At 37.3% G+C, this 22456-nt stretch overlaps 4 protein-coding genes across 6 annotated transcripts; 1 reads left to right on the top strand and 3 right to left on the bottom strand.

Annotated features, from left to right (window-relative positions):
* On the bottom strand, positions 666-1145 carry LOC109948654 (uncharacterized mitochondrial protein AtMg00810-like). Its single transcript, XM_020562343.1, has one exon. It carries the CDS (start codon positions 1143-1145, stop codon positions 666-668), a length of 480 nt encoding a protein of 159 aa, XP_020417932.1.
* On the bottom strand, positions 1331-3565 carry LOC109948655 (uncharacterized mitochondrial protein AtMg00820-like). Its single transcript, XM_020562344.1, has 3 exons — positions 3506-3565; positions 3115-3201; positions 1331-1657 (listed from the first exon to the last, which is right to left on the bottom strand). Exons 1-3 carry the CDS (start codon positions 3563-3565, stop codon positions 1331-1333), a joined length of 474 nt encoding a protein of 157 aa, XP_020417933.1.
* LOC18780260 (uncharacterized protein C26H5.04) lies at positions 8491-17978 on the top strand. Its single transcript, XM_020561439.1, has 9 exons — positions 8491-9219; positions 12291-13010; positions 13682-13777; positions 13899-13982; positions 15344-15578; positions 15694-15854; positions 16578-16856; positions 16942-17105; positions 17579-17978. Exons 1-8 carry the CDS (start codon positions 8794-8796, stop codon positions 16996-16998), a joined length of 2058 nt encoding a protein of 685 aa, XP_020417028.1. The 5' UTR covers positions 8491-8793; the 3' UTR covers positions 16999-17105; positions 17579-17978.
* LOC18779522 (chaperonin-like RbcX protein 2, chloroplastic) lies at positions 19128-22285 on the bottom strand. Of its 3 annotated transcripts, none has more exons than XM_020561440.1 (5): positions 21543-22285; positions 20634-20725; positions 19974-20031; positions 19572-19715; positions 19128-19480 (listed from the first exon to the last, which is right to left on the bottom strand). In XM_020561440.1, exons 1-5 carry the CDS (start codon positions 21879-21881, stop codon positions 19403-19405), a joined length of 711 nt encoding a protein of 236 aa, XP_020417029.1. In that variant the 5' UTR covers positions 21882-22285; the 3' UTR covers positions 19128-19402. The 3 variants fall into 3 exon arrangements, with proteins under 3 accessions (XP_020417029.1, XP_020417030.1, XP_007212001.1); XM_020561441.1 differs by having other exon boundaries at positions 19650-19715; positions 21543-22283; XM_007211939.2 differs by having other exon boundaries at positions 19128-19522; positions 19650-19715; positions 21543-22280.

Below are 22456 nucleotides of genomic sequence, written 5' to 3' on the forward strand. Positions count from 1 at the left end.
ATTTACAACACCCAACTTGTTAAAACCACCAAGTACCCCATTTATAATATGCGATCAAGTTCCAAGTCCCAAAAATCCAATGGGTCTGACAAAGCAAGTTGCTCGGGTGATACAATTTTTCAATCCCCAATTGTACAACATCAAGATGCCAAGGTTGATCCTCTTGAACCCCAAGAAGATGCGAAGGTAATACTAATTGATTTTCTTTGGATTTGCATTTGCTTTTATATGTCTTCTTCTAAATAGACAACAAATTTTTTTCACTTACAATCGTGTGAAATATCACACCACGACAGTGATTAATTACCGTCTTGTGAAATTTCATACTACGACGCAAGGTTATATAAAACCGTCGTCTGAAATACCATACCACAACAGTTGAGTAACTATTGTTTTTATTTTACTTGTTATACAAGCTATCTTATATGGTTAAAGATTTATTGCAAAACACAGAATTTGCATTTGCTTTTACCTTTTCCTTTTCTTATTTTTTTTTGGGTGAATAAGGGAGGGATAAGAATCCCCAACAACCAAAGAAAATAAACAACACAAATCATACGAAGTTTAGACAACCCCAGCAGGTCATCCACCAACACAAAGCCAAGCCAATCAGGAGCCTCATCAAGCAGATACAAACCCAGATCCAGGTTATGACTCCAACTAATCTATCTGATGCTGGACGAATGCATAAACTGACTAACCACATTCACAGCGTATGCAATATTTGGTCTTTTGTGTGCCAGGTATATAAACCTTCCAATAAGGCGTTGGTACTGTTCCTTATTGGTTGATTCTTGGTCCATGTCTTCACACAATTTGTGATTCATCTCAATAGGTGTGTCAGCAGGCTTACATCCAAGCATTCCTATTTCAGAGAGTAGAACCATTACATACTTCCTTTGAGACAAAAATATACCAGTTTTTGACATTGCTACTTCGATTCCAAGAAAGTACTTCAAATCACCTAAATCTTTCATCTCAAATTCCTGAGACAAATACTTTTGCAACTTCAGTTGCTCTTCTGCGTCGTTTCCAGTTACGATTATATCATCTACATAAACAATCAATATAGTAAGTTTTCCTTCATCACGCTTCAAGAACATAGTGTGATCTGAATTACTCTGTGTATGTCCAAAATTCTTCATAGATTTAGTAAATCTGCCAATCATGCCCTAGGAGATTGCTTTAACCCATATAATGACTTTCTGAGCTTGCAGACTTGATTTTTCTTGTTAGGAGTTGAATTACATCTTAGGGGTAAGTCCATATATACTTTTTCTTTCAAGTCTCCATGTAAGAATGCATTCTTGACATCAAACTGATGTAGTGGCTAATCGAGATTTATTGCTAGAGACCATAAGACTTTAATAGTGTTAATCTTGGCTACTGGGGCAAAGGTCTTCTCGTAGTCTATCCCATGTATCTGTGTGTACCCAATCGCCACCAATCTAACTTTATATCTTTCAATGGATCCATCTGCTTTGAGTTTTACAGTATAAATCCACATGCATACTACTGTCTTCTTTCTATGAGATAAGGGCACAAGTTCCCATGTGACATTCTTTTGGAGAGCTCGCATTTCTTCATTCATAGCTTCTTTCCATTTTGGGTCTTCTAGTGCTTCAGTTACACTATTGGGGACAGATATGTCAGCCAACTGCTTCACATAGTGCACATATGACTCTGATAATCTACTGAGAGATATATAATTATTGATGGGTATTTCCCTTTGGCTTTAAGATCTGCTTCATATTGTACTCGAGGTTTGCCACGGTTCTTCCTTTCTGGAAGCTGATATGTAGGTTCTATGCCTTCTGAAATCAAATCATCATGGGATATTTCATTAGTGTTATTAGTTTCAGAAAAAGATGTTACTTGAATAACTTCCTCAGCAGGTGATTGGTGCGGTACTGGAGCTTAAGCGAGCAAAATCTTATAAACCGGTTCAATTTCCTCCTCTTGATTTTGACAGCGTGGAGACAACTGAAAGTTTTCCTTTAGCAACTGGTCGCTGTCTGCTGGTGACCGGTCGTTTTGAAGCAGGTTCTTTGTAGTTGAAGAACTAAGGGGTGCGACCGGTTGCTTTCCACTGGCAACTGGTCATTTTGATGTATAGTGACGTCCTGGGGAACAAAATCGAGAATTGGAGCAATCGTGGATTCTCAATTCTCCTCATGGGCTGTTGAAAAATATAAGTCATGTTCTTGAAACACAACATCTATGGAGGTAAAGACTTTTTGACTAGGAGGATGATAACACCGGTATCCTTTCTGATGAGGTGCATAGCCAACGAAAACACACTTTTCGACTCGGGGATCCAATTTCCTTCGTTGATGATCATGTAAGTGGAGAAATACAACACAACCGAAAATCCGAGATTCTAGGTTTTGGGTGGGAGGTGTTTGGATATGGTGGTGAAGTGTTTGAAGTGGTGTTTGAAAATTTAGGATAATATAGGGAATCTGATTGATAAGGTATGATGCAGAGACGACGGCTTCGCCCCAAAATGATCATGGCATATTAGCACCAAAGAGAGAGGCACAAACTTCTTCCAATAAGTGTTTGTTCTTTCTTTTAGCCACCCCATTCTGTTGGGGAGTGTAAGGGCATGAGCGTTGATGTATGATATCATAATCTTGTAAGAACTGGTTAATCATGGTTAAGAAATTCTCCGCCATTGTCAGAACGAAGAACCTGAATTCTGGCATGAAATTGAGTCTCCACCATTTGATAAAACTGTTGAAACCTGAAACTAACTTCCCCTTTAGTTTTGAGAAGGAAAACCCAAGTCATGCGTGTGCAATCATCTATAAATGTGACAAACCATTGCGCCCCTGCCGGAGTGGCAATTTTAGCAGGTCCTCAAACATCAGAATGAATAAGAGAAAACGAAACCAAACTCTTAATTGAACTTAATGGGAACGGGATACGATGGCTCTTAGCCAATTCACACGTATCATACTGGAAGCTGGAAACATCAAGACTGGAAAATAATGATGGAAACAACTTCTTAAGATAACCGAACGAGGCATGCCCAAGACGTTTATGCCATAACCAAATTTTTTCTCTCTCCCCCTCAGAACGAGATCCACTGGTTGTGAAAGCTTGACCAACCTTGACCGCACTATCCGGTGCCCAGTCCAAGTAGTAGAGTTTGCCCCGCCGAGTACCACAACCAATTGTCTTTCCTATGAGGATGTCCTAAAAAACACAATGATTCAGTCAAAATGTTACAGTACACCCCCAAGTAATAGTAAGTTATGCAACAGATAGCAAGTTATGGTCCAAAGATGGAACAAGTAATACAGAATCCAATGTAAGGAAGTCGAGAGAGATAGAGAGCCCTTCCCAACCACAGGGGAGGGGATACCATTAGCATTAGACACCACCGAAGGAGTGGATGATTTGCGACTAATAAGTTAGCCAGGATCAAATGTCATATGATTCGTAGCACTCGAGTCAATAATTCATGGGGATTTTTGAGAGGATGTATGAAAGGTAGAACCTTTGGTGGTGGCGATATAAGCATGAGTCCGAGTAGCCGGGTCAGCAGGATTGACCGCATGCTTCTGTGAGTCTGCAATAAGGGGGAGAATCGTAGGAGTTCCTGACATCACAGCGGAAGTAAGATGTGATATGAGAATGTGAGGAATTGTGATTTGAGGAATTTGATTTAAGGAATTTGATGTAGGAATTGGATTTGAGAGGTATGTGTATAAGATTTGAGGGTATGTGTTTAGGGATTTTGATAAGAGGATTTGAGGACTTTAGAGTTGAGGGATTTGGATTTGGGGAAAAATATAAGGAATTTGATTTAGGGTTTTGGATTTGAATATGAGAAATTTGAGATAAGGGTTTAGAGACAACCTATGATCGATTGCTCTGATATCATGCTAAAATATGAATATGGTTTGAATACTTTGGGTTAGGTTTTATTCTTCTCCATAAAGAGGTATATATAGGAGTTTACATGAGTGCTATACAAGGAAATAGATACAGTAATCAATTAGAATAGTATCCTCTTAATTATACAATGATTTGTCAACTATATAGAATAGGAAAGTAAATCCCTTAATTAATCAAGGAAATAAATCTCCTTGATTAATTAGGAGACTCACGTCAACAAATAGGTGGTTGGGAAAAGGGGAATAGATGCTAGTGGGAAGAAAAATAAAATGAATAAATAAAAATTGGGGTTTTTGGAAGGTGGTAACGAAATAAAAAAAAACAAGGATAGTTTATGGGAAAACAAAGGGTGGAGATTGTGAGAGAGGAGAGGGAAATGAGATATAGGGATGTAGAAATAAAAAAAGAAAAATCAAGAGGGTTTGGCTGGGGAAGGTGAAACTGGGGAAATTAGAACAACTGGATTGTGGGATCTTAAGATTAAAACAAGGAATTACGATTGGAGAAAAGGAAAATTGGGATGTGAACTTCGGTTGTGAAAACGTATAGGCAAAGATGGATGTGTGAGTACCACCAGGGGTATGGAAGCTCTCACTAAACCCAACTTTGTTTGACTCAAATAACAACTTAATTGCCCAAACAACCCTAATTCAAAAACAGGACAACAAACATATTATTAATGTCAACTAAAAAACAACCCTAATAATCAAAATTCTATTTGAAACACATTATTAAATTTCAACTTCAACTTAAATTCAACTCAAGCATATTGTTCATAGGGTTTTCAATTCAATTCCCAAACATATTCAAATTCAAACCCTAAGCAAATTTGTTCATACGGGTTTTAATTCAATTCAATCCAAAACAGGAAACATTTAATTCAAAACATAACATTAACATTCAATTCATTCAAAACTAAACATTCAATTCATTCAAAACTGAACATTCAACTCAAAACAAATTTTAAAACCTAAACAGAACTCAAATAAATCAACACAAGCTCTAAATTTCTTAACATAACTTAAATCAAAATAAAACTTAAATGACCCCAAATTTCATAATTTTATACCTCTACAAATCCACCAACACAAGCTCCAATAGATTAATCCCAAGCTCTAGAAACAATCCTTTCCAAAAATGAAAAACCACAAAACAATAAGATCAAATGAATCAACCATTATCCAGATTCTCTCATTTCGAAGATATTGAAAGCTAAGTATTTCCCAAATTATTCTTTTTTTGATACACCAGTTAAAGCCACTGGCTCTTATGCATGGAAAAGTATTTGTATTGTTAGATAAGTTCTTTTGCAGGGCTCTAGGTGGCAGGTTGGTAGTGGCGAAGGCATTGATATTTGGAAAGACCCATGGATGTCGCGGCCTACCACATTCCGAGTTATAACATCTAAGCCCACCGGATGTATGCTATCACAGGTCCACGAGCTTATTCGAGAGGACACACGAACTTGGGATCTACCCCTCCTTGCTACGATTCTTCTCCCCCCTTCCCCCTCTTGACGTGGAGGCGATCCGTTCTATCCCACTGAGTCTTCGTAGAACCGCTAACACTCTAATATGGCACCTTGATAAGAGAGGGTCTTTTTCTGTTAAAAGTGCATATAAGTTGGCCTTTGCTGAACATGGTATACGTGCCACTGCCTCTACCTCCTCTGGTAATGGCTTCAGAGCTGGGTGAACTGCACTTTGGAAGGCTAGGGTGCAAGGAAAAATTAAGTTATTCTAGTGGAAAGTCTGCCGAGACATACTCCCTGCCAAGGCTGCTCTTTCCAAGCGGAAGGTACAGCTGGAGACCTCCTGTGTCTTTTGCAGAGCTGAACTGGAAACCACCATCCACCTTCTACAGGATTGTTCCTTTGCTCATGGAGTGTGGACTAGCTCCTCGCTGGGCAAAATAGGTGTACAACCTCGGACGCGAGATTTGCATGACTGGTTTTTATACTGTGCTGAACACCTCCCTGTAGCTGTCTTCGGCCTTTTCCTTTACACAGGCTAGGCCATCTGGCATGCAAGGACTGAGAACTTGTGGAACAGCTGGAAGTTCTCCCCGGACATTGTAAGCTATGGTGCTGCTGCTCGCTTATCAGCTTTTTCGAGCGTCCAGGTCCGACAAGGTAGCGGTCCTAAACTACATGCGGTAGCACCAAAGTGGACCAAATCACAACCCGGCTGGGTGAAGATCAACGTCGATGGCTCCTAGGTAGCTGATACGTTTGAAGGCGGTATAAGAGTTGTGGCACATGACTCTGAGGGTGCTTTCGTGGCAGGGAATGCATTACATGTAATTGATATCTATTCGGTGATACAGGTCGAGGCAATTGCTTCTCGTGAAGGTGCAGTCATGGCGGTGGAAAGGGGTTTCACTAAGTATGTCATTAAGAGCTATTCTCTCCATATCGTTACTGCTTTAAGGACTACCACTACAGATCGTTATGTGATCGGCCCTATAGTGGAAGACACCAAAAGCTTGCTGGCTCCGATCACTGGAGAAGTTACTACACACATCCGTTGTACTGCGAACACGGTGGTTGACCGCTTAGCCAGGTTTGGCAGGAATATTGGCGCAGATATCACTTGGTTTGAGGAACCACCTGATTTTATTATTGATTTGTTATTTGAGAATTGTAACTAGGAGTTTTTCCTGACATGGTCTGAGGGGGACGAGGGGGCACTCTACCGGAGGCAAGGCCCCTCCTCCTACTTACGGTTGAGCGGGTACAGCTACTTGTTAGCCCGACGTCCGAGCCCATTGGTGTAGAGACACTCGCATAATCCCCAATGACTTAGCCCGATTTTTGTACTTGTTACGTTCCTTACTCAATAAATACTACCGCCTTTAATTTTTTTAAAAAAAAAAATTGAAATTCTTAATTAAACCCCTAAATCCCCTACTTGTTATCCCCAATTTCAAACCCTAGAACCGAAACCCTATTATGAAAACCCTGGATTAAACCCTAAAATTGACATGCATAATTGAAACCTCATTTCAATTGGATCACAAACCCAAATAGAAACCCTACATAGTTCCAAATTTGAAACTCTAATTTCAAAAATTAGGTTTCACAGTAAAGAGCTAAACAATTTGTCTGGTGAGGAGCATGCTACCCGATTTAAATAGAGAGTAGAGAGACTTAGAACCTTTGAATGGACGAGAGAGATGATACAGAGGTTGAGACTGAGATGATGAGAGAGATTGCAATGATAATTGAGATAGAGATAGGTGAGATTGAGACCGTAGAGAGGTAAGACTGAGACTAAGGGTGGCAATTTTCGATACAACTCAAACCCCGGAAGGAAAATGAGCAGATCAACCCACACGATTAAAATTACACATCAAATTTGGGTCAACCCGCCGTGGGACGTCTGATAAATTTGTGGGTCAACCCACCAACCCGCAAAATGACATACATGACACATTTACTATTTAATTTTTATTAATAATAATAAATATGTGGCATGCATATATTGTCATATTCTATTTTATTCCACTGTGCACCATAGGGTAATGGATTTCAACCCACCCAAATGAAAACCCTTAGCCTAAATCGATCTCCTCATCTCTATTTTGAATTCAGTCTTTGACATGACAAGACTCATTGTCAGCTCTATAAAGAGGTCAGATTACTTAACGACGACATATATGGCAGTTTAGGCGAGGGGATTCAGAGGAGAGGAAGAGACGATGGTTTTTTTTTTTTTTTTTGAATAATGGAGTGAGAGTCTTATTTGAGAGTGAGAGAGATGAGGTTGAGTGAGATAATCTGACAGTTAGGATTAATCTCAATCCTAAAATCCTAGCCATTAGATTAATCTAAGGGCTATAATTAGTACAAATATAATTAATATATATTAAATTAATTATTTATATATATGTCAATTGGTTCGATAAACCGTCAGGAATGAGTTTTGAAAACTAACTAGGGTCGGTCGGTCCATAAAACTGACTAGGGTCGATCAGTTTTCTTGCTCTGTCGACCTAGTGACATTATTTTTTTCGTTGATTCAGTTGATTTTTTAGTATGCAATGTGAGTCTTAATTCTAATCCAAAGCATAACGCCTCACCTCAGTCACATATGATGCCATGATAGGAATCCCACATCGAAGGAACCACAAAAGAGTTCTCACCTCTTTTGTCCATAAATCTCGCCCCATGGCACTAGGCACTAGTAAATTAGAACATGTGCCATTATTATGTTAAATTACCTTTCTATTCTTTATTTGTACTAACTTAAGTATCGAGGTGTCTTCAACCAGTATCACATAACATTGGTACCAAAGTTCTTACCGATCTTATCTCTCTTCCACATGTCCAAGGACGGTAGCGAGCGACCGAGGACAAGCTCACTTTAAGTCTACTCTATTTTGGACATCAACAATTAGTAAGGGATAAATGATATTGAGGTATGACAAATATATAAACATGTATACATAAAAATAAGTCGGCAGTCGGTTGATTTTGGCATTTTATGTTTTTTTCAGTTTCGAATTTTTCAATTATCGAAAAATATGAAAATCAGTTAATAATAACCAAACCAAATCAAATGGCATCGCTCGCAGTTTTCATAAAAAAATAAAAATAAAAATAAAAGAGTCAGTGTGTGAATTTAATCTAATTTTTCTAATAATACATTGGCTGCAAGCCAACAGAATCATTCATAAATGAGTCTATAAAAAAAAAAAAATTTAATAAAAAAAATCCTTCTTTTGTCTGAAAATATACACAAATGTTCACCTTTGGAGACAGTTTCTAATTTTCTCTCTCTAGTTTTCTCCCCAAAGTCACCCATTTTTCTCTCTCTAGCTCGCTCTTCCGCGGAGCTTTGGTGGCCATTGCATGACACCGGAATCGTCTTCTTCAGCGAGACGACGATGCCCTCCTCAGCCTCAGCCTCGGTCTCGGTCTCGGCCTCGGCCTCGGCCTCTTCTACCACAACCACAACCAGTGGGGCCCACTCGGACCTTCTGACCCGGCTGACCTCATCCGAATTCGAAGTCCAGCTCAAGGCTCTGAGGGAGCTCAAGAACCGCATCATCGGCAACCGGACCAAGAAGCTCTCCTTCATCAAGCTCGGTTTGGTACCACCCGTCGCCGCCATCCTCGCGTCCAAAGCCCAAGCCCAAGTCCAAGCCCAAGCCCAAGCCCAGGCTCAGGCCCGTCACGACTCCAATCTCCTTGTTCAGTCCGCCGCTGCCCTAGGAAGCTTCGCTTGCGGCTTCGATGCCGGAGTCCGAGCTGTTCTCGACGCCGGTGTGTTTCCTAACCTCTTCTTGCTTCTATCGCATCCTGATGATAAGGTATGTATATAATTCATTTGATTTCTCATTTTATTGTTTTGCAAAATGAATTGAATTTGATGCATATGCATGTTGGCTGGCTCTCTACTGTTTTTAGCTGGGTGAGAACATTTGATTGGGTCGCTTAATGTGTTTGTAATGTTTGGTTGCAGAGAAAATTTGTTACTTTCTTGCTTCGGGTTTTAAAAATGTGATGTGAATTACTCATCACAGATGGGTGAATTGATGCGTTTCTGTTACTAGTAGATGAGATTTCAATTTCCATTTGCTTTCTCTAGGTGTATTTTGACCTCAATGTCAGTTTCCCTGGCTTAAGTTTCTAATTTGTAAATTAGGAGAAATTCAGGTATGAAGAATGGAAGTTCTTGATTTATGAAAACTAGGATTGTGATTAAAGTTAAACTAACTGCCTTTATCTTCACACTATATTAACAGTCATTTATAAGCTATGGAGCAAGCGAAGGTTTTTGGCTTAGGGTGAATTGTTTTCAATATGATGGATTGTGCCTCGAGTTCACTTTTCAATCAAAGGCTTGCCATTTTTATTTGGTGTTACAGTTAAGTCGTATATAACAAAGATCGATTCCACATGCTTTGGCTGTGTTAAATGCGCCCAGGTTATGCCTATTGGTTCTGGGGCTGTGCAAAGGTTATGTTATTTAGGATTCCAGTTTGAATCTATGGATTGTTTCTTAGGATCTGATTTAGGGTCTTAAGATGCTTTGATTTGCAAAGTTTAAAAGAAATTTATAACAACTTTTATGCTTATAAGCTTTAATGAGGTAGTTGAATCTGTTTTTTTTTTTTTTTATTTGATCACTAATTGACATGGTCCCTTAGACCTTTGATCAAGCGATAAGAGCTGGGGTGGGATTGAGATTTGGCTATAGGTTTAAAGTTTGGCAAGAATAACAGAGAGATATATGCATAGACAAGTACATGCAATGTGTACACTAAAAGTATGTACTGTAGATACATATTTATATTTGGTAAGATAGTTCAGACTGTATAGTTTATAAACGAATATCGATGCTTACTAAGCCAAAATTCCTATATGGAGTCTGCTCTTAGGTTTCCTTAGCTACCCCTCAAAACAAGAAGTATATATTTGAATATTTTATTGGTATAATAGTTACTTTGACATTCTAAATTTTGCCCAGGCATTATTCAATTATCGAAATGAATTCCATTAGAGGAAAGATAAGATGTGTTGGGAATACTCACATAGTTCACGTGACATGGTAAAGGGTTTGCAATAAATAAAAAGTTTGTTATCTATTCACAGGGAAAGTTTTGACAAAGAAACTTTTATAAAATGGATCTGACACTGGTTTTTTTGCTATAGTCTTATTTCACTTTTTCATAGCACGAACCAACTATGCAAAACAAGAAGCCTAGAATTTCTTTGTTGACACCTTTCAAAACTTGAGAGAAAGCTTTCTCCAACCGGGGAAGAGTGATCGAACATGGGAATGAGGGCCTATTTGCTAATTTCCAGATTTGGCAAAGTTCTACTCCTAATAGGAAATGGTTGTCCAAAGTCCATAAATATGTCCTCAAAGAATTCAGGCTTCTAATGATGGATTATGAAGAAATTTATTGTGTGTATCCAATATACCACATATCCACTTGGTGTATTGAATCCACCCGTATCATAACACGTGTATAGTCATTGATGTATAAACCCTAAACCCATCATAATTCTTTCACACGTGCTATAATGTGAGTGGATTCAATATGTATTGGATACTTATTATGGATTGATGGGTTACTTATTGATTTATGGCATGCTTGACCTGTAATACTCTCTCTTTACTCTGCAAGAATAGCACCCAGCTTCTTTCTTTTCTTACCTTTCTACCCCAATTTTTAATCCTGGTTTTGCACAGTTAGAAATGTCAAACAAGATATGTTCCCTACTACCTTTAGCCCTCAAAATACCTCTTGAAAGCAACCTGAAAAATCCCAGAATTACCTGTTGCCCAGAATCTGAGCAACCTGTCATCTTGAAGTATAGCCCCTATTACCCTCTAAAGTCTAGTATTTTAATCCCTAATTCATTCTACTATACCCTTCCCCAGCAACTACAAGCCTTGAAACCTCTATTTGCAGCCCTAGAGCCTACGGTACAATAGGCAAATTTCACCGACCTGTGCTTTGTCAACCACTATTATCAAAACTTGTTATATTCCATTTCTTTTACAGATGATTGCAGGAAAATGCCACTCAAGGACCTTTATTTTGATTAAGAAAACTTTGAAAACACAATCACAGAACTTTGAATGACTTTTGTGAATAAAAAGAATTTTATTTATTTATTTATTTATTTTGTTATCTATTGCAGAACAACCACTATTTGTTTATTCATTTATAAAAATCAAAGAAATTATTATATAGATAGTGTTAATTATCTAAATGAATGGGTATGGGATTATGTTTGTCTGCGATTAGTAAGAAAAAGAACCCATAATTGTAAATCATTGGAATTGTAGGAGTGACTCCCATATGAAGGATCCCATATATACCTTGATGATATAAATAATTCTCCTGATTTGGCAGTTTGATTTGAAGTTGGATCAAAACATTGGTTGTAGAGAGAATTGTGGAATTCCACCATCCAGAATTATAGCTTATCCATGTCAAGGTGCCAGCTCTGTCTTTTGCTCTAAATGAATGCCTACACATGTAATATAGTGTATAAATCTACATGTTACAAAAGATAGAACAACTAGACTGACACACCACTAGACATTCCAATATTTGACTTTCTCTCTGTACTTCCCCTATATCACATTTTTTAGTATCTAGTGGGGTGGAGTCATGGGGGTGGATAAAGGTGAAGGAAATCTCTTGTCCTCCCTTTCTTTACAATTTTTTAAATAATATGGAAGATACTTTTTTGACATGTTCATCTATTCTTTTTCAGTTAGTTAATGCGTTACTTCTACTGGTTCTTTGTTGGGTTAATTGCAGAATCGACCCTTGTTTCTAACATGTCCTGCATCCATGAATACCTTTTTTCTCTCCCTGCTCATTTAAATGCCATTTCAATGGTTTTATTTGTGCTGTAGGTTGTGGATGCTGGTGCACGTTCCTTAAGAATGATTTATCAGTCGAAACTAGCTCCAAAGTGCGATTTCCTTCAAGAAAAAAACATGGAATTTCTTCTTTCATTATTGAATAGTGAGAATGAGAATGTTACTGGACTTGGTGCAAGTATTATCATACATTCTTGTGAGAGTACTGCAGAGCAGAAGGCACTGTGTCATGCTGGGGTTGTAAAGAAGCTAATTAGCCTTCTTAAAGGTTCTCTAAGTCAGAGAGATAATAGTTTAGAGTCTCTAGCCACAGTTATGAAGAACAATGTTGAAGCTGTTTCGGAGTTTGTGGGATCTGAAAGTGGAAGAGCTCTGAGTTCTGTAATTGGATTGACAAAGGATAGGTATCCCCGTACAAGATTATTGGCCTCTATGTGCTTGATTGTTATAAGGAACACTTCTGCTTGCTATTTACAAGATATAGGCATCAAAACCAAGTTGGTGCATCTCTTACTTGAACTTCATGATGATCCTGGTCAAGTTGGAGATGAAGCTCCCTTTGCATTTTCTAGTTTAATTTCAGAAAAACCAGATCTACAGAAACTAGCATTTGAGGCAAATGCTATTGATAAACTTTACAACCACTTGCAAAAAAGTCAGTTACATCCCAAACGTTTCCAAGGAATATTGCTGGCACTGGCTGATCTTTGCTCAAACTTGGAGAGCTGCAGGTCTAGATTCCTGTCCTTGCAGGTTTGTTGCGTCTTAGAATACGTTAACTTGTGCCAGGGAGTGATTATTACCGTTTTATCAATAATATTCTTTGTTCTATTCATCTAGTTTTGAATGTTTATTCTCCGTTCATGGTTTTGGTTGTGATTAGGCCTGTTTTACCAACAATATTTCTTTTTCTATTCATTTAGTTTTGCATGTTTATTTTCCCTAATAACAGTTTAAGTCATTCTGTGAGAAAAACATCACGACTAGGGCCCTGCAGTCCTCATTTCCCTGCTTGTCTGGTTGAATGGATTATGTCTTAGCTGTACCTTCATTTTTTTTTTTGGTTTGAGAACATTTTAATACTGAGTAGTGTGGGTTACGTACTCTGTAGTTTTTAGGTGTTGATCTTAGCAGGCGAACATTTTAAGTTTTTTATTCAAATTGTTAGGGATTGGAAACTTTGTTTATTTTGATCCACTGTTAAAATGATTAACTAAACTTTTGCATGGCTGCTCAAGTTTACATTTTTTCTACGTGCAAATTGTGAGACATTATTGAGTATCATGTCTTATTTTGCTGAGAAGTGTTGCAACTTATGATTAATTGGGTAAATTTGCTGAGTTATGGGGTAATGCTTGCATAAAACATTTTTCTTTATGCAAATTCCAACCGGTTTGTAACTTCTGATATTTTCCTGAATATAGGCGTTGAACTTGGTATCTGATGCGCTAACTCATGATAGTTCTGACGTACGTACTGCAGCTTGCATGTGCTTGAGATGTGTATCTCGGTCGATCAAGGTTTGCAATTTGTACTTGCTTAATGATATTTAGAATTATATTCCATGCATGTATGTTTCTAAGAAATTGTTATTCAGAATTATATTACATGCATATATGTTTCTAAGAAATTGTCATTCAGAATTTGTGTGCAGGTAATTTTTTGAATGAAATGATTGTCCCTCCCTTGGTTCGGCTATTAGATGACCCTTCTACTTCTGTCCAGGTATATGCTTGCTTATCACTAATGATCACGTTTTTCTGTCAGCTGTCAACCTTAGAGTCTGGTCTCACATTATTCCCAACCATATTACATGAATGAAATACAGAACCCAGTTGCATGAATGCAAAATGTTTGCTAAAATTACATTACAATTTCTCTGTATAATCAATTCTGTTTTTAGTGCTCTACTTGATACTTATGAAAAAGAGGGAAAGATAAAAGAAGAGAAGTCGAGTTGCTTGTTGCTCACACCAAGGATATGTTTAATGGTGGCTGATGCCAAAGAACTACAAATGAACAAATTTGGTGTACTAGTATTGGTGAAATAAATATTTAAAATAATTACCAAGTTCTACATTCTTTTCCGTCCTAATAATTTGGTAGTAAAGAGTGATTTTATTCCTAGGTGATAAGGCACACACATGGCTGGAAGTATTGAAGCACATAGCCATCAAAGTTGTGGAGACTATGGACTCAGATTGGGTTGAATGGTGAAAAAGTTTACAAGTAGGCGACACCAGTTGACACATGACAAGGGAGGTCTTGTTTAGGGGATTTTAGGAAAGCTATCTTCAGGTCAAATGGGTTAAAAACTTATGGTTGTAAGATATTAGAAGGGAGAAAAGTTAGGGTTCGGGTTAGGGCCTAAGGGTTTGTCTGTGATCGATAAGGATGATTTCAACAGTTTCTGGAGAAGGGAGAGCCCTTACTTTATGGATTTTAATGTTTTGAAGAGTAGATGGATTACGGTTTTAAAGACAGAAAACAACCTTCAATATCATAACAGCCCTGAGGGATACTAATCATGATCTAAACTATAGTTAAAGACAGAAAGATCTGGCTTCTTGTGCCCTTTATCCCAATCAGTTGGACTTGAGGCTAGGAGATTTGAGTTTGCCTTTGTGTATTATTTGGAGCCTCAAGCCTAGACATTATATATTGAGAGGGTCAAACAACATTATGGATGAGCACATTGATGTGAAGAATCCATTAATGCATTCAACTAAAATATCAAGTTTACCATTCAAGAGTAAAACACTTACAGATCAGGTTTTCCAGACTGAATTCGGCTGTCATTTGTGTGTCTTCAGTAGCCTTTTGCCATTAAAGGCCCTGGGTTACTGACAGCAATCCATATTTTCAAATAGTCAATTCCTATCTCAACCAGTATTACTCATTCAGTAAAAACATATAATTTCATTGCAAATTATTTAACATAATACATACAATTAAAGTTTAGATTAGCATTTCCATTCCCTATAATAAATTGTGCTTATCCAACAGAGTCAAATACTTTACCTTGTCATTTACCCGAATAAAAATGGTAATTTATAGCAAATTTTGCTTCAATGCTCTGTTTTCAGGTTGCAGCTATCAGTGTTATTGGCAACATAGCAGTTGATTTTACTATGCGTAGGTCATTATTTGTACAGTGTGGAGGTGTGAAACAGCTTGTTCAGTTATCAAAATCAATGGATTCAACTGTGAGGTTAAATGCTTTATGGGCTTTGAGGAACTTGATGTTCCTTGCAGACAATGTGTGTAAAGAAGGGATCTTCATGGAGTTCACAGCTTCATCATTAGCAAGTGTCATCTGTGGTAATGTGATGGTTTATTGGTGGCAGTTAAAAGTTTTTCTTTTAAAAAGTTTCTTGCTATGTTAATGGTCTAGTTATGAACATAAACCATTGCTTAAATGTATTTGCACCTGCAGACCCTGAACCTTTTGTCCAGGAGCAGGCTCTGGCACTTATTCGCAATCTAGTTGATGGATGTATAAAGTCTGTTGAGCTTGTGTTTACTGAAGATGGTATGATATTAGATGCTGTTCGGAGGCAGTTGCAGAATGCTTCAACAGATGAAATTTGGATACAGGTTAGAAGTCTTTCTATAGAATGGTGTCAGAAAATAGCAATTTAATAGGGACCTTTTGGTGACATGCAGTCATATCAGTTCTTTATTCTGATATTTCATTCCTGATTGCAAGTTTGTTTATAATATATGTTCTAAGCTGACATCATGGGTTATAATTGGGCGAAAGTTTTGTAGCAATTAATGGTGGGCCAATTAGTTGCTTTTCATGGATTAGAATGCAGCCAGATGCTTTAGCTAAATTGACATCATCTCCATCTTTAATATGGATTATAATTAGGTGAAAGGTTTTATACTTTATTCAGATGGAATATCTACATTACCAAAGTGTTTACTTTCTCATGATAAAGTAAAGGGATTTTAGCAGTAGGCCCCAAAGGCAACACTTTTTAGCAATAAACCCCTACTTTTGTTTTATTTATCTTTAAGTCCTCAAAAAAAATTTGTTTATCTTTAAGCCTTCAATTTCTGGGTAAGAAGTTATTAAATAGCCCCATTTAGAGCTTAAGAATGAATAGAATTTTTTTAGCTTAAGAATGAATAGAATTTTATTGAGCTTCAGAATGAATAGAATATTTTGAGCTTAAGAATGAATATAACTTTCCCTAAGATTGGGTTTAAATATGAAGAAGAAAGGAGTGGGTGAGCAGTTGTAATAGTTGATCTTCTTGTTTCTATTATAAATCTTTTACTTTATGGTAGGGTTTCAAAATCTTTTTCATATAGGGAATGTATGTGCTCAGTAATGTTGCAAGTGGGACTGAATTTCACAAGGAAGCAGTTATGCATCAACTCATCCCACAAGAAGACAATGGGACACAATCTTTTATTCTCAAGTTTTTGCAGAGTAATGAAAGCCAGTTACGTACAGCTGCAGTGTGGGCCATTGTGAATCTTACTTTTCCATCAAGTCCTGGTTCATTTAGCCGGCTTGTAAAACTGCACAGTGCTGGCATAGTTTCTCAAATAAAGAGCATGGTCAATGATCCTTGCCCAGACGTGAAGGTTGCTATCTTAGATCTCAAATTTGTTATTTGTTCATTGTTTATGATAATCTGCTAAATCTTATCCGTTTCATTTGATGCCACAGCTTCGAGTAAGAACAGCACTTGGGCAATTTACAACCTTCGGTGATTGCTCAACATGATTTTCCTACGCCTGAACCACTGGCAAAGAAAAGGAGTAATGATGAAGTTGTACTAGTTTTGACCTCATTGAATGTTCAGCCTTTCAATTATGGCTTACAACCACATGGTAAGCTTCTCTCAAAATGAGATATGTCTTTCTTGTTTTAATACAAAACTATTCCTATTTTATTTGAAGCCAAGTTGTGTCTTGTATGGTAATTATAATGGAATAGTGGCGATATATTAGGGTTTCATTTAAAGTACGAAGGGTTGTATTGAAGGAAATTTAGTGAAACTAATAGTTTTACTTGTACCAGTGCTTGAGATTGTACCTTCGTCCAGTAATTGCATGCACCTTGTTAAAATAATTTTGCACTTATACATAACCCTACCATTATTCTCTAATAACTTCTATCTTCTGAGAATAATGGCTGCCACCACTTGTCATGAGATGCTAATATCTTTTGAAGTAGGTTGTTTTTTTTTTTCTTTTTTCTTTTCTCTTTTCCCCGAGTGGGGCGTTGGAAAAGCTTATGAAGATATGAATTGATTTTCTAATTAGCCAAGTTTATGTTTACATATGTTATTTTTCCTTCGCAGGTGTAACACAATGCTTTCATTTTTTTTTTCTCTCTCCGGTCAGCAGTGTGGAAGCTTTCTATTTTGTGGGTACTCCTAACCAGGTTACCTTAAAAAATACTTTCTGTTCAGCCTTTTGTATTTTTTTTCCTTCTGTCTTTTTAAACCCCTTTACTACCATGTATCATATGATCGATGTAGTTATGTAACTTAGTGTACCATCTGACTGACATCGCATTGTGTGTACAATACTGTTGCATCATTTGTCAGATTTGTAAACATGCTGTATACAGCGGCAATCTTTTACTTCCAAATGTATAAAGTGACCAGTATATCGTGGCATGTTGTTGCATTGATGGCCTTGTGGGAGCTCTGTGATGAGGTATCCGGCAAGGATGCTCTGATGCTACTGTGATTGAGGTAGGGCTATTTGTGTTTGGAACGAAGCTCAATTCTGTGGCTTCAAAATTTAGAAAGCCCTGGGGAACAAGTATCTAAATTACGTGATACATTATGATACCCAAATTTTCTTGTTAGGGAAAAAGAAAACCGAGCTATTCTTGACTGCACTGGACCTATACTGCAGTATCTTAGTTAGAAATATATGAGGTTTTAGATGAGCTCATATATGAACGGATGGTACATTGCTACAACAGTTGAGATTTAAAGGTATGGATTGTTTTTGGGTGAAACTTATGAGAATATAATTGATTTACTAGTTTACTAGCAATTATGCATTTTTGCGTGTAGGAGTACTTAAGGATGCAAGATAATATATTGTCTTACATTCAGATAACCTAATCTGTGATCTTAGTTGACTATGGCAAGAATCTGAAATGCTAAAAATTCATGAAATTAGTTTTCTTATGTGCTACTAAGTGTTCTATTTCGGTCCATGGTGCTGCCCAACTCAAGGAATCATCTGTTCTCGCATGTCAACCATTAGTTTTAAAATCGACAGTCCCGCTCACCTAAGTGATTGAAAGTGATGAAATGAGAGCACTAAATTCACTCCCGCTCATCTAAGTGACTGGAAAAAAGAACATGCGAGCACCAAATTCATCTTACGTTGGAAATCCATGACCCTTTATCAGAGTTGAAATGAAGGGACTTGGCGTAGTGGGTTTGCTTTTCTGTCAAGTGATGCACAAATAGTCGACGTTTGGTGAGTTTGCTTTGTGTCAAATTCTGATACTCAGCTTTTTGAGTAAAAATATCTAAAGTGGTCATTGGCCTTTCATCTCTTTCAGTTAGAAGGTAATGAATTTCAAGGGACAATTCCTCAATAGTTGAAGTCTTGATGAACAAAGATTTAACAAATAGATAGAAGAAAATTGAGGGATTTAATCTCAAGGGTTTTTTTCTTTTTTCCTTTTTGTTGGGGTAGGGGTTATTTTTGGGCCTATGATTTGTACTAGTGGGTTATCCAGATTTCTTATTTGATGGGACAAAATCACTCTCAAAACTCCAAGAAGTCTATTTCCCAGCATGATTCATCATGTTATTGATTCGTTCATATAAAACCAGCAGCGTCAAGGACTTTGAGATTCAGATCCATGCATCCTGTAAATCACATTGAACTAGCAGGACACTTAGATCCATTATAGTTTTCATCACATTCATATACAGGCAGAATATTAGCCTTTTACACTCGGAATCTAATGTAACATGGCGGATGGCATTTTATATACAATGTACAGTAGACAATTTTCAGCAACTTATTAGTTGGTGGCAAATAATATAAATGACAGACTGGAACCAATCTGTTATGTAAAGAGAAAAATACCTAGTCTAGGAACAACACGGTAAGAAGACTCAACCATTTGATGAAAGCTACAATCTATCTCAGCCAATCTTCTCCGTGTTGTCATCAGAGGGCCATATCACAGTCTCGATAAGCCGTTCACGCATCAACTCCAAGTTCTGATCAGAGATTTGTTGATATATTTCAGCATGATTGCATTTCTACATCAAAATTCATCACCAAAAGAAAAAAATTATATAACGTTCTTACAATGTCCAAGACTTTCCATGAGATATGTGCTCTGAATGTTGACGAAAAGTGCTTGCGATAAATTTTGGAACTGCTTACCTTGACCCATTTACCATAGAGGTGAAGTCGTGTGACCATTACTCTCTCAGCAAGTTCATGCCTCTCCTGTCAATAAGCAAGGGTTGTATTTCTGTCATTCATATGTATGTGTAGCTAAAATAGCATATTTATAGCATCAGCGCTCGTTAAAATAATATCTCAATGTTCGTCAACAATTTTTAACGAGAAGGAATGGTTCGGTGGAACCTTTGCTTTTAATGTCCAACATAACTAGTCTTAAATAAAACAAAAAACAAACCAAACAAAATGTATTTTCTTGCATGAGTTCTAAGCAACCAAAGAATACAAGATTTCAAAGACTACCTTCCCGAGGGTACGGATGAATCGCTTCCCATCTCCAGGCTTGTGTGTTGCAACAAAGCTATCCGAATGGAAAAGGAAGCAGGATTAGATAAAACAGTTCTTAAAGTGATGAACTGAGACATAGGTGCTTTCTAATAAATGCTGGAGATGAAACTTGGGTACTCCAGGACAGTGCTGCTAATAGTATGTAAATATTAATAAGATGTACTTAAACCCTATAATTTAACTTCAACTGATATCAGAACAAAAGGATGAAAGGCAATGTTCGTATCAAGAAGTTCGAACTGAATAGGGCTTAAATTTTCTTATTAAGAGAGAGCCTCTGGATGTATTTTCCAAATTATTGCATTAGTAAGCTGATCCAACTTAAATTGCCAAGAGCATCCTGGGTCGCTAAATCTGACTGTTGTCTCTGGGTGAATAAATAGACTCTCTGAATGTTCAGAATATGGAAAAGCCTCCCTATCCTAGCTGACCCACAAGCTCATTTTGATCTGAAAGGCTCAAGATTCATCTAAGCCTATATCATTCACAAGACACAGACACATCTCATCCGTTTTTAACAAACAACAACACTGCATGAATAATAACAATGATAATAGCAATACTAATAACAACAAAGTTCATAAAATATGATGTTAGTCTGATGATCTCACTTACTCATAAAACCATCTATATTGTGTTGGGTTCATCTCATAGAGCTGGCTCATAACAGTCCTCACAGCCTTGTACGTAAAATAGTTGAGCATTTGCTGCAGGCAGAGAAATTACAGTCAGCTAATTTACAATAAGATACTAGTTTGTACATGGATCAGCATCCGTGTTCATGTATATAAAAGAGCAAGCATATGGGAGCGTACAAAAGATAACAGGATTGCATGATTTAGATTATCCCTACACAGTTTGTATAAAGATAACACTATCACTTACTGCAAATGGCATCATATACACAAAATTCAGAAAATGATGTAATTCAAGATCTGAAGAACTAGGAACAGTGCATCTAATTGATAAGTTCAAGTTACAACTGTTTCAATATTCGAAAGTCATTACATCAATACTGAATTTCTTACCATTCATTCCGTTCCACGACTTAAATAAAATTAATTTATAGTCCATAGATTTAACATAAACAGCTGATATTGAATAAAGGGCTTGGAATACACAAAGTTCATGTGCTAATTGCTTTAAAAAGACGAGATATTCACCCTCACCATTATAATTAGATACTGAGGAAAACACAACTCGTATTGAATATCTAAGTTAATGACTGACTCATTCACCAATTGCAAAACTATTGTGTGTAATCACTATGCTCAATATAAAATATCCAGAGTCATGCAGCAAACAAGTTTTGGGTTATAATGGATGAGAAAATATTCTCCTCTTCTTCTTTTTTCAACTACATAAAGAAAGGGATGCAATATTCAACTAAGGGTCCTCAACACACCAAAACAGCAAAAAATACATCATGTTATCTAAGTAAGAGAGATGTTCATGCAACATAAATCCTATTAAATTTCTCATATAAACTTCATCGAAAAATTCAACAGGGTATAAGTTTCTCACCGCCTTAACATCCTCAAAACTGTCTTCATATTGCCCGCCAAGTTCATTAACAATCACGAAACCCCTATTCTTTCTTTTCCTCATACTCTTATTGACAATAATACCCGGAAGAGCTTTCATTGAGAGCCGCATGTCATGCCCAGAATCAATAAATGAACTGCTCAATTCCAAGGAACCCGGTTTCACCAAACGCTTCTTGGCCATTGAATTCCTTTGCAAAACCAATTCTCCTCCACTCTTGAGATTCATAGCAGTTGTAGGCAGTGCATCCAAACACAAGCATGGAGAAGTATGCGAGTCCACGACTGACGAACCCACCACAGACAAAGCCCCTACCATCCTCTCTCAAAAGCTCAAGCTCAAACCACCTTTTTTTTTTCTAATGATAAACACAGATCAGAATTATTCTCAAAATCCAAACTTTTTAGCCGGAATTTAAGCAAGTAAGAGATACGCACGAAGTAATGCAAAAATCTGCTAATGGATCTCCAATAAATTTGGAGATCCGCAATTACAGTCAGAGATTCAAGAACTATAAGAAATGGAGCCTGGTGAACAAAGAAGGTGTTTTTATTTTTGTATTTTTAGTCTGAACAAAGAAGGTGTTTTAGTGCAAGTAATTTGTGAGAGAATCTCGGAGATTTTGAAGGTGTGTGAACATCAACCAGACAAAAATCTGAGGTCCAAAATACTCCACACAAGACGCGTTGGGATTCAAATCAAACTTTAGCTTCTTCTTTTTTTCACTTTTCTGAATATTCAATTCTCTAATATCTACCTACCTGGACGGTTTCTCCAAATTGGTGGGCTTCCAGCCACGTGGTGGGAGAAATTGTCTGGCTTGTATTCCAAAAGAGTATCTGTTTATATTGACCACAGATTAATGGCATGTTTTCAACATAAACGCCCCGATT

Source organism: Prunus persica, chromosome G4 (genome assembly GCF_000346465.2).
Source record: "Prunus persica cultivar Lovell chromosome G4, Prunus_persica_NCBIv2, whole genome shotgun sequence".
Classification (NCBI taxonomy): Eukaryota; Viridiplantae; Streptophyta; class Magnoliopsida; order Rosales; family Rosaceae; genus Prunus; species Prunus persica.